This window comes from Tinamus guttatus, unplaced genomic scaffold (assembly GCF_059628265.1).
Source record: "Tinamus guttatus ecotype Peru unplaced genomic scaffold, ASM5962826v1 Tinamus_guttatus_pri_ptg000459l, whole genome shotgun sequence".
NCBI lineage: Eukaryota > Metazoa > Chordata > Aves > Tinamiformes > Tinamidae > Tinamus > Tinamus guttatus.
Genome location: NW_028288993.1, coordinates 6,098,509 through 6,112,469, shown reverse-complemented (window position 1 = coordinate 6,112,469; position 13,961 = coordinate 6,098,509). Strand labels below are relative to the sequence as shown.

General features: G+C 42.2%; 1 protein-coding gene across 1 annotated transcript; it reads left to right on the top strand.

Moving 5' to 3' along the window:
* The first annotated feature begins 414 nt into the window (after window positions 1-414).
* TRMT2A (tRNA methyltransferase 2A) lies at window positions 415-6,403 on the top strand. Its single transcript, XM_010225088.2, has 11 exons — window positions 415-1,019; window positions 1,702-1,810; window positions 2,298-2,479; window positions 3,186-3,300; window positions 3,584-3,699; window positions 3,871-3,982; window positions 4,138-4,260; window positions 4,717-4,792; window positions 5,265-5,381; window positions 5,622-5,718; window positions 6,030-6,403. Exons 1-11 carry the CDS (start codon window positions 415-417, stop codon window positions 6,316-6,318), a joined length of 1,941 nt encoding a protein of 646 aa, XP_010223390.2. The 3' UTR covers window positions 6,319-6,403.
* Window positions 6,404-13,961: the final 7,558 nt, after the last annotated feature.

The window sequence follows — 13,961 nt, the reverse complement described above, 5'->3', positions numbered from 1 at the left end:
GCGCCGCACTGCGCACGCGCAGCGCGCCGCTCCCCCTGCTCCCCCCCTCCCCGGACGGGATCCTGCCCGTTCCCCGCGCGCCTCCCGTCGGCCCTTGCGGCATGGCGGCCACCGGCGCGCCGCCCCGCGCAAGATGGCGGCCGCAGGCGCCCTGAGGGGAAGAATCGCTTCAGCGTCTTCTTTACGCTTTTGTTTCCATTTCCTAGCCATATATGTAGCCTTATATAGGGGATGGCATCGATGAGGGGGCAGCTGTAAAAAAATAAAACGGACGTTTTACTTTTGAAGCGGGTGACGTCACGGCCCCTCCCCCGGAGGGGGTGGGCGCGCGGGAGCGCGGGGCGCGCGCGGCTCCGCGGAGGGGGCGGGGGACGCGCGTGGCGCGCGGCGGGGGTCGGCGCTGAGGCGGCGGCCATGGAGGAGGCGAGCGGCCCCGCAGCGGCCGCGGCGCCTCCCGCCGACGCCGAAGCCACGGCCGAGGTGCGAGCCGAGCAAGATGGAGGCGAGGGGCGGCAGGCGGAGAGCCCCCCGGCACACGCCGATGTCTACCGCTACATTAAGGGGGACTTGTTCACCTCCGAGATCTATAAAGTGGAAATACAAAACCTGCCCAAGTACATCGGCTTTAACGACGTGAAAAAATTTCTCGCCAAATACGGGCTCAGCCCGCATAAGATCAAACTTTTCGGGAAGCAGACGTTTGCGTTCGTAACGTTCAAGAGCGAGGAGGAGCGGGACCGAGCCATGGCCGTGCTCCACGGGGCCCTGTGGAAGAGCCGGCACCTGAGCGTGAGGCTGGCGAAGCCCAAGGCCGACCCCATCGCCAAGAAGAGGAAGAAGGAGGAAGAGGAGACGGAGATGCGGGAGGCGAAGCAGCCCGCGCTGCCCAAGGCCGGAGCAGAGGAGCCGCTGAGCAAGCAGATCGCGGACGTGGTGACGCCGCTGTGGAACGTGCCCTACGAGGAGCAGCTGGCGAGGAAGAAGCAGGAGTGCGAACAAGTGCTGCAGAAGCTGACAAAGTAATGGCAGTTCGTAACGCGCGCGAGGTTACGGCTCGTTGGGGTGGACCTAAGTGTGAGCAAATCCCTACAGTAAAATCAGTTAGGAGCATGTTGGAAAAACAAATCCCCTGACAAAGCAAAGGGAAGTTGTGTGTGATGCTAAGGACTGCATCCCGTTCCCACTGACAGAACTTCCTATTGTTATTCCTTGGTCAGCTTCAAGTTAACCCGTGTTGTTTTTAGAAACAATGTTTTCATAGGCCTATGCACAAAGATGTTTGTGTCCTTAAAAGTCTGAAAGAACTTGTCAGTGTCAAGTGGTATGAGAGGTAATCTGCAGAGAGAGCAACATGCAGTTAGGATTTTCCCTTAAATTAAATACTCTCAGTTATTAAGACCAGTCTAGTCTCTTTAGATCAAAATATTGCTCCTATCATTATTCCCTTACGTACATTAAAATTGGTATTTTATTGTTGCATGAGTGCGTTTATAAGCCTACTATGTGCCTTTGTAATTAACATTTACCATTCTTGTAATGATGGAGCTTTTTTGCCCATTTAAAAAGTCTTCTGGAGAAAATATTCACCTGATAATCAGATAACTTTTGCATACATATACATATAGTCCCGTGCAACTGTTAACCTGACTCATTTTTTTTCTAAGTGATTACATTCAAACTTTTTGTTTCTGATTTGGGCAGGGAAATAGGAAATACCAACAGAGCATTATTGCCTTGGCTGTTCGTGCAGAAGCAGAAATACAACAAAATGTGCTGCCCGGTAGAGGGAGTGAAAGCATCACCATTACAGGTAATCAAATCCCAGATGTAAGCATGAAACAGACTTAATGAACTCATTCAGGGTTAAATGAATTATTTGATTTTAAAAGGCGGACAGAGTGGACAAAGTGAATATCTGTATTCCTCTTGTAAGGAGTGGTGAATTTTAGACTTTGTTGCCTAAATATCAGTACATATCAGGACGTAGATACTAGGAGCAAAACAACAGTTATTATCTAGATATTCTAACTTATATTCTCCATGGAAGCTTGCTTTGTAGGCTAATACAGACCTCAAAGAATGTAATATTTTGCTTTTAAAATAAGATCTACTAAAATCTTTTAGTTACTGCTGTTATTTCTCATACTTCAAAGTCCATGAGTATTTTCCATATAAAGTGAAACATCCCGTGGCTGTTTGCAAGTACATTTCACCATATGAGGGTTGTTTCAGGAGAAAGTTGGCATGTATAGAGAAGTGCTATGCAAATATCTTACACAACTTTATTTTAAATCTAGACTGAATATCGCAACAAGTGTGAGTTCTTGATTGGGATTGGTGTAAATCAAGAAGACAAAACTGTGGGTTGTCGTCTTGGCAAATATAAGGGTGGTACTTGTGCTGTAGTGGAGCCATTTGACACTATTCACATTCCTGCTATTGCCAAAAAAGTAGTAAAAGCTTTTCAAGACTACATAAGGTGAGCCTTTGATAAAGTGAGTTCTCTGTAATGGTTTTGATCTCTACTCAAAAAAAAATCATAAAATGAAATATTTGAGAAACTTAGTGTTTGTTCTGAGCTTTAAGACCTTATGTGTGGTAGTCTCATGCTTTAGCATTCACATTTTGCACCTAGATCATTGGTTATTTGTCACTTCTCAGCTCTTCTGAGATGGAGAGGCAGGTACCGGTTTAGCACAGCTTTTTTGCAATTACTCACAGAAAAATCTTTTTTAAAAGATGAATAACAAGTGTCAATTGCTTGCTTGGTTGATTTAGAGAGAAATCATCCTAGTAAAAACAATAAATTTCTAAGTAGCAGTACTTTTGAAAGAAGACAACAAAGTTAAATCCATAGATATTGAGAGGCAGGAAGAAGGTTGAAGATTTGAAGTTTAAACTTGGTACAAACAACAGAACAAGGTGAAAGCATTTATCAAAGACTTGTGTCATTCTGGGAGGAAGCTGTCTGTATCATATTGGCAACTTTGGCTTCATTGAAAGGGATGGTGAGAATTAGGAGCAGAGAATTAGGTGATGTCTCCTGCACTAGGAGACAGGACTTATTTGTCAGCCTGAGTTTTTTTTGTTGTTTTTGTTTTTTTCCTACTTTTGTGTAGATAAACTATTGAATGTCGTGCAAAAAATAGTTCTCTCGTTGGTAACAGAGCTTTTGAAAATTGCAGGTCAACTCCTTACTCAGTTTACAGCCCAGAAACCTACGAAGGTCACTGGAAACAGCTCACAGTCCGTACCAGCAGGAACAACCACATCATGGCAATTGTTTATTTTAACCCTCAGGTATTTAAGATGATGTATAATGTGCAGCCCAATCACACAGCTTTAAAATTACATATATTTGATTTTATGAATATTATGCGTGAAAGAGAAATAGAACCATCAGTTCATATTGTTTACCTTGCATCAGTACTTTTTTTTAATCTAGAGTAATTTGATATAGACAAGTAAACAAGAGTAATGTTTCTGTAGAAGGTATATACTAAATTGTCCTATTTCTTAAAAAAAAAAAAAAGAAAAAAAAACTAAGTTTATTATTTTCCTTCCTTTTATATGAAACTCTCAGAAATTAAGCAAAGAAGAGCTTGCTGACCTGAAAATCTCTCTGGCAAAGTACTTTACAGAAGGGATGGGGAAGGCCAGTGGGGTGACTTCTCTATATTTCGTGGAAGAAGGCCAAAGGTAGGTGAGGTTATGACTTTACTTTGGGGGATTTTCATGGTGCCTGAATTTCTTTGTTTGCAGCAGAGCAGTAGGTGGTACTTCTACAGCTTTATTTCTTCTGTACCTTAGCTAAAACAGCAGAACTGTTGTACTAGCAGACATGCTACCTTTTTTTTTCCCCTCTTCCAGAAAATCTCCCAATCTAGAAGACTTGCCTTTGGAGCACGTGGCTGGTGATAAATACATATATGAAGAACTTCTTGGCCTGAAATTTAGAATTTCTCCTCATGCGTTTTTTCAAGTAAGTTGTTAACTGTATTTATATTATTGCATTCTAGGAAAAGAAAGAAAGCTTGACTTGTTTCTTAAAAACAAGGCAAATATGTTCCTAAGACTCACTGAAACATATTTGCTGTTTGTGGAAAAAGTAGAGCTATTTAATATGCAATGTGACAGGTGAATACAGAGGCTGCAGAAGTGTTGTACACCACCATCAGGGAGTGGGCCCAGCTGAACCAAGAGAGTACTGTCCTGGACATCTGCTGTGGCACAGGAACTATTGGGATTTCTTTGGCAAAGGTAACTTCTTTTGGACCTAAACGTAAATCTGAAGTAGACTTCAGATCTTCCATTGTGCTTGTAGTGAAGGAAAACACCTGATGTATTTGAAAGAAATGCATCGTATCTTCACCGTAATTCATTTCTAATGAAATTGGCCACAACTGCTTAGCCAAATCATTACCAAAGCTTAACTTAGAGCACTCAGGGAAGTCTGGCCCCAGAGGAGAAACCCCTTGACATAACTGGAGTCTGCCATGTACAGGCTGAGATAAGCAGTGTTCATCCCACACTTTCAGTCTGAAATTCCCTATTTGCACAGGTGCCTTCTCAGCTGTTTTTTTTTTCTGGCTGCAAGGCAGTTTTCTGAGCAAGCAGTAGTCAAAGTTAGTGGAGTAGTGGTAGGTAATTGCTGAATGCTGTAAGTGACTGATGAACATATACTTATCAACTGATCTCTCTCCTTTGATTTTGTAGAAAGTAAAGAAAGTTATTGGAGTTGAACTCTGCCAAGAAGCTGTGCAGGATGCCAGGGTGAATGCCCAGATGAATGGTTGGTTAAACTAAATGCTAAGATCTTTCTTTGTTAAGAACTGTAGTATTTGTACACCTAGGTTCTCTGCATTTTGTCCATGTTGCTGTTCTTGCAGTAATCTTGTCTGTTTTAACCATTTCATCTCTCTCAAAAACAGAGAACCAGTCAGTCTGATCCATTTTCCTCTTGACTAAGAGCCTATATATAGGCTAAAATATATACACACACCCACCCCAGAACATTGCAATGTAAATGTCAAACCAAGCACAACCCTTGAAACATTATGGTAGCCTGTTTTGTGTTGTTTCTAGATACTGGAAAATGCTAAAGTTACTGCTGTTTATCTGAAGCACTACTGCTTTTTAGGGCAGGCTAAACAACATGTATTTTCTAAGGCATCAAACACAAATTTACAGCTTGTGCGAGTTGCCTAAAAGATGCTTTGACTAGAGAAGCATTCCAATATATATATATTTTTTTCTTTTTCCAGAGCTGAATAATGTTGAATTTCATTGCGGGAAGGCTGAAGATATTGTTCCTTCCTTAATTAACATACTGGCTCCCCAGAACCTGATTACTATTGTAGATCCGCCACGAGCAGGACTGCGTAAGTTTACCTTTTTTAAGTCCATTCTCTTAATTGGTCGTTAGTGCTGTAATGCCTAAGAAAACACCACTGAGTATAAGTTGGAATACAGCGAGTGGGAGACTTCAAGTATTACTCGAAGCAGGTGGATCATGCAGCAGTGTGTTCATTCTTGAGGAAATTTAACTTGGGAGTTTTTCTGCAAATCCACTGCTGCATGCAAAAAAACAGAACATCTCTCTCTTGCTTTTGGTCATCTAGATTCTAAGGTAATTCTTGCAATTAGAAGAGCTGAACATCTCAAGAAGCTCATTTATGTATCCTGCAATCCCCGAGCTGCAATGAATAACTTTGTGGAGTGAGTATTTCTTGTACTAAATCAACTAAATAAATGCCCAAGAAGAAAAATGTGGCAAAAAGAGGGCGAAGGGTATTTTTTTTTTTTAAGCTGAAGTTGTTGAGTTTTACCTTTCAGCATACATGGTTAACTACCGCTCCATAGCACCTGTTGTGATCCAAACTGAGTAACAACAGTGGGGTGATATATAACCTCATTATGGAATGAGGTTTGAGGAGCAAAACATTTCTTGGAAGAGGAGCAGTGATAAACAGCATGCTAAAATATTAATACTGTGCTTTTCTCTCCCCCTCCTCTGCTTTTCCATCAAGTCTTTGCCGGGCCCCATCTAACCGAGTCAAAGGAGCCGCTTTCCGTCCAGTTAAAGCAATGGCCGTGGATCTCTTCCCTCAAACCAGGCACTGTGAATTACTGATATTCTTTGAGCGGGTTGACTATGCGAACGGCAGCTCTGCTGGAGCGATGCTCGATGCCGCTCCGGTCACACGAGGAGGATGCGACTCAGAGAGCTTGGACAGTATCGACCCATCGAACGCTGCTGAAAGCCAGGCAGCCTCTGTGGACACAGATACTGCATTCAAAGAGAGTGAATCAGCCTAGAACATGGATACTTTTCAGAAAGCTGCTTTTGCTTCATTGCTTTGGTAATACTGTTTCTCCAAAATCATGGTAATAAATCTCTCTACTACACAAAAATTCTAAGTTTTCCAAGATATTTTGTTGTAATACTAACTAGAATTTCCTTATGTAATACTAGGACAAAAACCTGTTTTTTCTCCTAGCACCCTTAAAGGAAGCTTAGGTGCAGGAAGGAATGGATAGAGTGGTCATACCACTCTAACACGAGAAACATAGCTTGAATTAAGGTAACAGTACAAACAAAGTTTGTCCGCTGCCACGATCCCCCATCATTTTCTAGTTGTATATTTTCCCTGGCATATTGGAGTTTCAGGTAATTTTCCAGGAGGCAATAGGTACAAGTTCTATAGAAATTATTTGTATTGTGGCTGGGCCAGTGTACCTGACAGGTTACTGTCCTTGAAAGCAAGCTGGGTAAAACCACTGCACTCAGAATGCAGCATATTTGCTGCACTTGTGTAGGTCAAAAGGCCCATGCCCCGCCGAAATGTCAGAATCGCTGTTCCAGTATTGTTCAAAACTCCTGTACTGTAGGAGACACAAGTTCTGTTGTGCTTTGGGATCATCTCATCCTGATCAAGCTTCATCTTGGTGCTGCTGTGTCACCCTGTGGCAACAGCTAGTATTACATCAAGAAGAAAATCTTAATTCAGCAGCTTGGAAGCTCTCAGTTAAACTGTGATTACACAAGGTGAAACTTTTGCCTCGGCCTTTCCTTACCCTGCGCAACTGCAAATGAGAAGCTTGTAGGGCTTCCTTACACGTAAGATCTGGAAACATTCCCAGCTGGAATGCATCAGCTGTGCTGCTGAAACCAGCACTTTTCACCAGCCAGGCATGTAAGCTGAAATGTCTGCCCACAGGTAAGATGAGATGATTGTGCCAAATATAATTAGCTATTGTCTGTGCAATTCTTTGTCCTCCCAAAGCAGGATGCCAGTGCTGAATATCAGGAGACTGTAATGTAGCTTTTATGCACAATTCAGTTTGAAAGTCATTCTTCTGTCTCCCTCCTACTGCCCCCTGGTAATGCTAGGGGCTCCTCTAGAAATAAATCAGGTCATCTTTTCTCTTACACTGACATTAACCTAACAAAAAAAAAGTCTGCTGCTTTCCATCTGAGGTGGAGAAGAGCTTCTCTGGAGCAAGATGGCAGCTTTCCTCTAATTTCCCGTTTCTTGAGCAATTCTCACACACATGTCACCCCTTACATTCTTACATAGAGCCTCTCTCATGCTTTCAAAATCCATGGACCAGACACAGCAGCCAGATGTGCTCAATACAGAGTTTCCCATCAGGGAAAGAAGTTGGCCCCAAACCATCTCAGTCTCCAGCAGGACCCTGTGCTGATATGAGCTTTGTTATAAGGAATTCTCCAGTTTTGCCTCCTGAGACATTCCCTATTCAGCACTCAGGTATGTCCTGCTCCTGGGTCTCTGCCATGCAGGCTCCTCACCACCACGTTGCCTGTGCATCCAGGTAGTGCTGTGCTGTACAGCTTGGCACACAGGTCCTTTCTTTCCCTTTGCATGAGCTCTCACTTGTGGTCTTGATCAAATACATTGCTGAATTCCCTTTAATATGGTTCAGGGAAAACCTTCCTCTATGCATTGAAGTGTTTCTGGGATGGGAGAGATGTCAGGAAAGTTAGAACCTGTAACTAGCCTTAGCTTAAATAAGCCACACTTATAACCAAGAGTTTGGTGCTTTATGATTTATTCCCGTTCTCCAGTATAAGATAAATAATCTGTCTTGCAAGCTGCATCGCCTTTGGCGACAGCTGGGCAAATGGAATCCAAATCTGGTGAGTGTGGGAACTAGGGCTGGGGTGACATATGCTCCCATTTAAGTTCATCCAGAGCGAAGCTGCTAAAGCGTTGTAAGAATTTAACAGAAATTATGATTTCTTGATACAAAATGCTTTAGGAGTAAAAAACAAAAAATCTGCAGCTTGAGTGAAACAGAAACTATGTACTACATTTGCAAAGTTGTGGATTTCATCTGTAGCTGACTGATAGCTGCGAGGAAAACTTTTATTTATATATATATATAAATATGTATAAGAACACTGCTAGAAAAAATCTTGAGTAGAGAGCTTTTCTTAAGGTTCTTTAAGCTTTTAACAATCTTGAAAAGTCATGAATGGCTGATTGTGAGATGATAGAAAGACATACCATTCTAGCAAAAAAAAACCCCAAGTTTTTAGGAAGTTGGTTCCTACCCGTTGTTTCTTACCCGTATTTGCAAAGCAGGACAGGTTGCAGCCAAGGGAAATACGTGTGGTTCATAATGAAAATTTAGTATAAAAAGGGAGGGTTATAATGTTCAGTTCCCATTTGCTGTAGGAGAAGAGGAACAACTCTGAACCATATATTCTTAAGTGGTTGAGATAAAAAATGATAAAAAGTGATGTAATGTTTCAAAAACAGGCCGCAGGTTTGCAGTACATCCTGCTCCACCTGGATAAAAAAAAGAATCCAGGACAGGAGCAAGATATCTGATCATTTTTTTGGGAAGACCTCTCCAAGTTCATTAAGAGACCTGGGAAAGCAGTTATCTCTCTCTCAGCTATAGGGAGAGCAGACAGAAATTACTTGACTAGTTACATGGTTAAAGCTCATGTTTCTGAGTAACTCCAAGGAAAGTTTTTGGAGCAGGCATCCTTCCGAGGCAGCGTTGCGTATGGCTGTGCGACTGCCATGGAGCACAGTGTGGCGATTCTATCCCAGACTGCAATATTTGCCTCCTTGTCCATCTGATGTGCTGGTGTCTGCCCAATCAGTAGTTTTATCAGTGCTGCCCTTAACTTTATATCACATGACAAACAGGGAATTTATATGCTTGAATGAATTTTTTTGAGTTGTCATCAAACATAAAGTATAAATCAGGAAAAAAAGAATAAGATTCTATTGTGTCTAATATTCAGGTTATTTTCTCTTGAGTTTCATGTCACAGAAAATGTCTCAGTTCCCTCTTTTCCCCCATTAAATGGTCCCCTGATGGAATAGCTAAATGAGTTCAGGGCCATATTCACCAATGTGCTCTAGGCCACTACTCCAGTGAAGCAAAGCTGGAGTAATGTGGTTAATCAGAGCCAAGTTCAATGACTGTTCTAATTGCTGCATTTGGAAATTCTTAGTGGGAGAAGAGTCCATGTGTATACATGTGAGAGACAGAGATGGCTCCTGTGGGGTGCTACACAACAGAAGATAGCTAAGTTGATTACTTATTTATAGACTAATTAGTATTAAGCTTACCCCACAAGTATAGATCTGAATGCAGACCCAGACTTTTCCTAGTGGGTGCATGCAGCCTTTTGGTTCTCTGTGGTAACATAACTGACCTAATCAGAACGATACACGCGGCTGTGTCTGTATTTTGCTCTCAGTTCATTCCTGTGTGAAACTAGAGATGAGCCAGGGAAGCCCATGCAGAGATTCCACACAGAGGTGGGGCGAGTGAGAACTGAATTAAATTGTCTGCGGCAAATGCCTTAACAAGCAAAATGAGCCAAAATATTATTAATTAATTGAAAAACACCCCCATAAACTTTTGAATTTATGAAAATGGTGCAACAGCAATTTTCAGTTATGCCCTAGTAGAAATCAGATGGCAAATTAATATTTCAATTGCTTTGATAATACAAATACCTTGTAAATTGTAAAACTGCCCAAATTCTTAAAGTAACAGGCCTGCTGTAAATGCTTTCATGGGCTTCTAGAAAATAAATATTATTAAGAACTTTTCTTAATTTAAAAAAGAATTAGAAACACGTATAAATATTTTCAAAAGTCTGAATTTATAGCAATTTCCGAAATGAATTCCAATATCAGGAAGTCTCTGAAAAAAAATAGGTGCACAATTTTTTAAAAAGCAAGATGTATTTGAGAAAGGTACCTGATATGTGAGCCTATTCCCAGAGGAAAATACATGAAGTCAGTTTTAATAAAAACTAGGATGTTCATAGGCAATGACAGAGAAAGAAAGCTTTTTCATTCACTGTTAAACTTTAAGAGTAGTACAATAATTTGAAGCAAAAGTGTTGAAACCCATGTGAAGATATCTTAACTTTTTTATCTCTAAGATCAGTTGCTTTCCATGCCATCTCCTAGCTTCTGACTTGCCTGATTTAGCCATGTAACCCACATTGCCGGATCTGTAAAACCAGCAGCGGATCTGCTCGGTGCTGTGGACGGCCTGTTTTGTGCTGTGAGGAGCCCTTGTTTTTTCTGACTGTTCCATTTCCCTGGAAATGAGTTCATGTTCTTGGAAGTTTTTCTCCTTGTGACTGACAAGACAGCCTGTTGTAGCAGTCCCCTCATAGCGCTGAAATGGCAGGATTCATCTTACTGCTCCTTCTAACCATCTCACAGCAAAGCATCAAAGCTAAAGCTAGACCAGGTTCTCTTTAGAATCCACGCAGAGAAAAGGGCACCACAAAAGAGTCCACATGCTGTAGAATTGAAATTAGGGGAGATGAACCCTAGGCAGGAATTTGGGGATGCAAAGGAGATTTGGGGTCCATTTCTGTGCTAAGAAACGTTTGTACCTCCTGCCTTTTGTAGCATGCTTGAAAAGCTACTAATTTTAGGCTCTGCTGCATAGAAGCAGTTAAAGAGTCTGAGAGGGCTTGCAGAGAGAACACACTTAAAGTGCCTCTAAAGGAATCCATCCTGAGTGTCCTCACTGATCACTGCCTTTCCTCTTGGGACAGGTGCTTATCCCTTAGGCTTGTCCCAGATTACTTAGGGCCTGCCTGGTATGCGGGATGATACTTGGGTTCAGTTGGTAACACTTTTGTGTTGGCTGGCACCTGTTATTTGACTGGTAGGTAAAGATTAAAAGATATCGTTGTCCCAGTAAGTTTGACTGGTCAAGGATTGAGAAATGCTTTTTGACCACTAAAATACAATATTCACACTACCACTACCACAATAATGATACTACTGCAGCATCGCATTAAGTCTCCTTCTTCATTCCTTATTTTTCCCTGAGTTTAAGATGTAATGTCACACTCACATAAGTATTCTGTTTTTATGAGAAGTTTCATAGCAGCCAACCAAATGGATAAATTAGAAAGGATTATTCTTCTTCATCACACTCCTGTGCTGGCAAAGGGCTGAATTATCCCCACACACTCCCTGTCAATCCAGCTCCTTTGGTATCTGCCCCTTCCCTTGGTCATTTATTCCAGCATCTGGAAGTGTGACACCTGAGGTTAGGGGCTCTATTATTCCTCTGCTGTGTACATCACACTGTCTGAAAACATTTGACTGGTCTCTTTCAGATGAGTTGGGAAAGAGCCCTGTGTTCTTCTTCACTGGTGAGAACAGAGAACATGATCTGAAATGAGGTTAGCTGAACGAGCACTGCTGCTGCAGGGACTGGCCATGCTAATCAAATACAACCCAGTTTAAGGCCACTTTGGTGACATAGCACCACATTCTAGCAAGAATACATTCCCAGAAATGCGTCACTCACCCTGCAGTGGACTTGGGAAGCCTAGCCCATCTGGTCGGTCTCTTGAGCCAGCACAACGTCCCACGACTACCCCCAGCATGATTTTACACACCAAGTGCCTTCAAGAGTACTCGTAGTGCTCACAACTTGCAGAGACTCTGCTCCCGTAGCAGTATGGAGAACCAACAAGGTAATCCTTTTTAGCATCTCGTCTGGTGACAGACATCAGTCTAGACAGGCCCTGAGCCGTAAACTAACATTTTGGTCTCTGTGTGGGCTTTGACTTTTGTGTGCAGGCACCAGAATCTTTTCACAACCACTATGGACATGCCTTTGAGGAGAGTTCTGACTGTCTGCAGTATGGCAAACCATGCTCTGCAGTACAACAAATCCTGCTACAGCTCCCACCAAAATCAGTGAAACAGGGAAGAAGGCCTTTAAATCATTAACTGTCTTGTCTGTAGCTTATCTGCTCTGTACCTCATGGTAAGCAATTTATTCAGTATCTTGCCATATTCATATCACTGGGAAAATCTTTGCCCTGTGCAGAATGATCCAATATAAATTATCTGTTCCTTTTTCAGGACTCAGCTAGAGACCTGAGCAAGGCTGCAAGAAAGCATATTTGGGTACTCTGACTCATGCTTTTGGAAGACTGTAGTTACAATTGCTGTCCTGGGAACTGCTTGAAACTCCTAGTTAATGTTCTCAGATATTTTTTACAGCTCTTTGCTGTGCCATCTCAGCACAGCGGTCCTTCCATCTGAGGACTTCCCCACCTTCACTCTTCACAAGCAAGCCTGTGACACCAAACTCTTGGCTGAAAACCGTTCTTTTTCTCTAGCTCAGTGAGTGGCTGCATGTCAGTGGCATGAATGTCTTACCACAATAGAATAATTACTTGCATTTTAACCCATATTTTACATAAAACAAACCATTAAATTCAGCTAAATTCAGCTAGCTGCCACAAGCCTTTTAATGAGCTTTCTCATTATCACAAATTTCCCCGAATGACATCTTCACTAACTCCCCACACTTCACTGTTTACTGCCTCCTGCTTCCTTTCCAACCCATTAGCATTTCCCAACTGCTTCATTTGTACTATTAGATTTTACTGTTCTTAGAAACAATCGACTTCGAGTTCTCCTTGCAGGTCTGCATTTCAGAGAGATCTGAAAAGGGATGTTCATGATCCAATTTAACAGAGCCCAGATTCCTCTTACAGCTGGTGGTCTCCCCCAGAGAAAGATTTAGTGCAGCTGAATAACTCCAACAGTGTCTGAATCACCCTCTTGGAGGTTCCCCCATGCAGGCACCCAAACTGAATGTCTGAAGTTAATAGAAATTTGTATCCTTTCCTCACCCATCTGTTTCCCCTCTCCCTGCCTGATCTCCACACATGATATTGTCTTCTCTATAGCAGCTTTTGGTTGTGCTTATGGTCAGCATTAAAGGCTCAAACTTTCCATGTGAGTGAGATGGTCTCATTTAGCTACCTACCTAAACTAGGTAAACTAAAAGCAGACAAACTCAGTCTCGTTACAATGTTAATTAATGCTTTCTCCATTAAAACATTGCTGTATCTGCAGTGACTGTGATGGCCGGTCTCTGAAAGTGCTTTCACAGGTTAAAAGCTTTGAGTGGTCCTGGAAGATGTTGATTTCCAGCAGTGGGAAAGCACCCGGTCTCCATCCCTTCTGAAACCCACTTTGAAATTGTGCACTGTGATATACACTCCGTTTTCAGAGACTCGCTGGTGACTCTATGTTTTGAGTCCCCTGAGAATGTATCAGTGATTTTGCAGCTACAAAAACCAAGTACCTGAACACTAATGGGTAAATTGGCAAGCAAATGAACTTTGGTATTTCTTACTATTTCCTAAAGACATAGAATACTTCTATTGATGTTTGGACAGAACAGCAGATTCTTACTGCACAGTAGATGCCAGGAATGTAGCCTGAGAGATTATTAATGTCTACAAAAGCAAAAACTACTGCACCTCTATTTCTGATGTCCTTACTGGGATGGTGGCAGTTTATCTTGTTGAAGGGTGGCAGCTGGAGCAAGGGAACCCCGGCTCCATTCAAAACAGCTGCAAAACTCACGGGGACAAAAGGGGCTCATTCCAGCGCTGTAAGCCCAGC

Excerpts from the sequence above, each read along its gene's own strand:
- TRMT2A (XM_010225088.2), top strand. The coding sequence starts at position 415 with ATGGAGGAGGCGAGCGGCCCCGCAGCGGCCGCGGCGCCTCCCGCCGAC. Across the intron at positions 1,811-2,297 it reads TGAAAGCATCACCATTACAG|ACTGAATATCGCAACAAGTG; the intron begins GTAATCAAATCC and ends TTTTAAATCTAG. Across the intron at positions 2,480-3,185 it reads GCTTTTCAAGACTACATAAG|GTCAACTCCTTACTCAGTTT; the intron begins GTGAGCCTTTGA and ends TGAAAATTGCAG.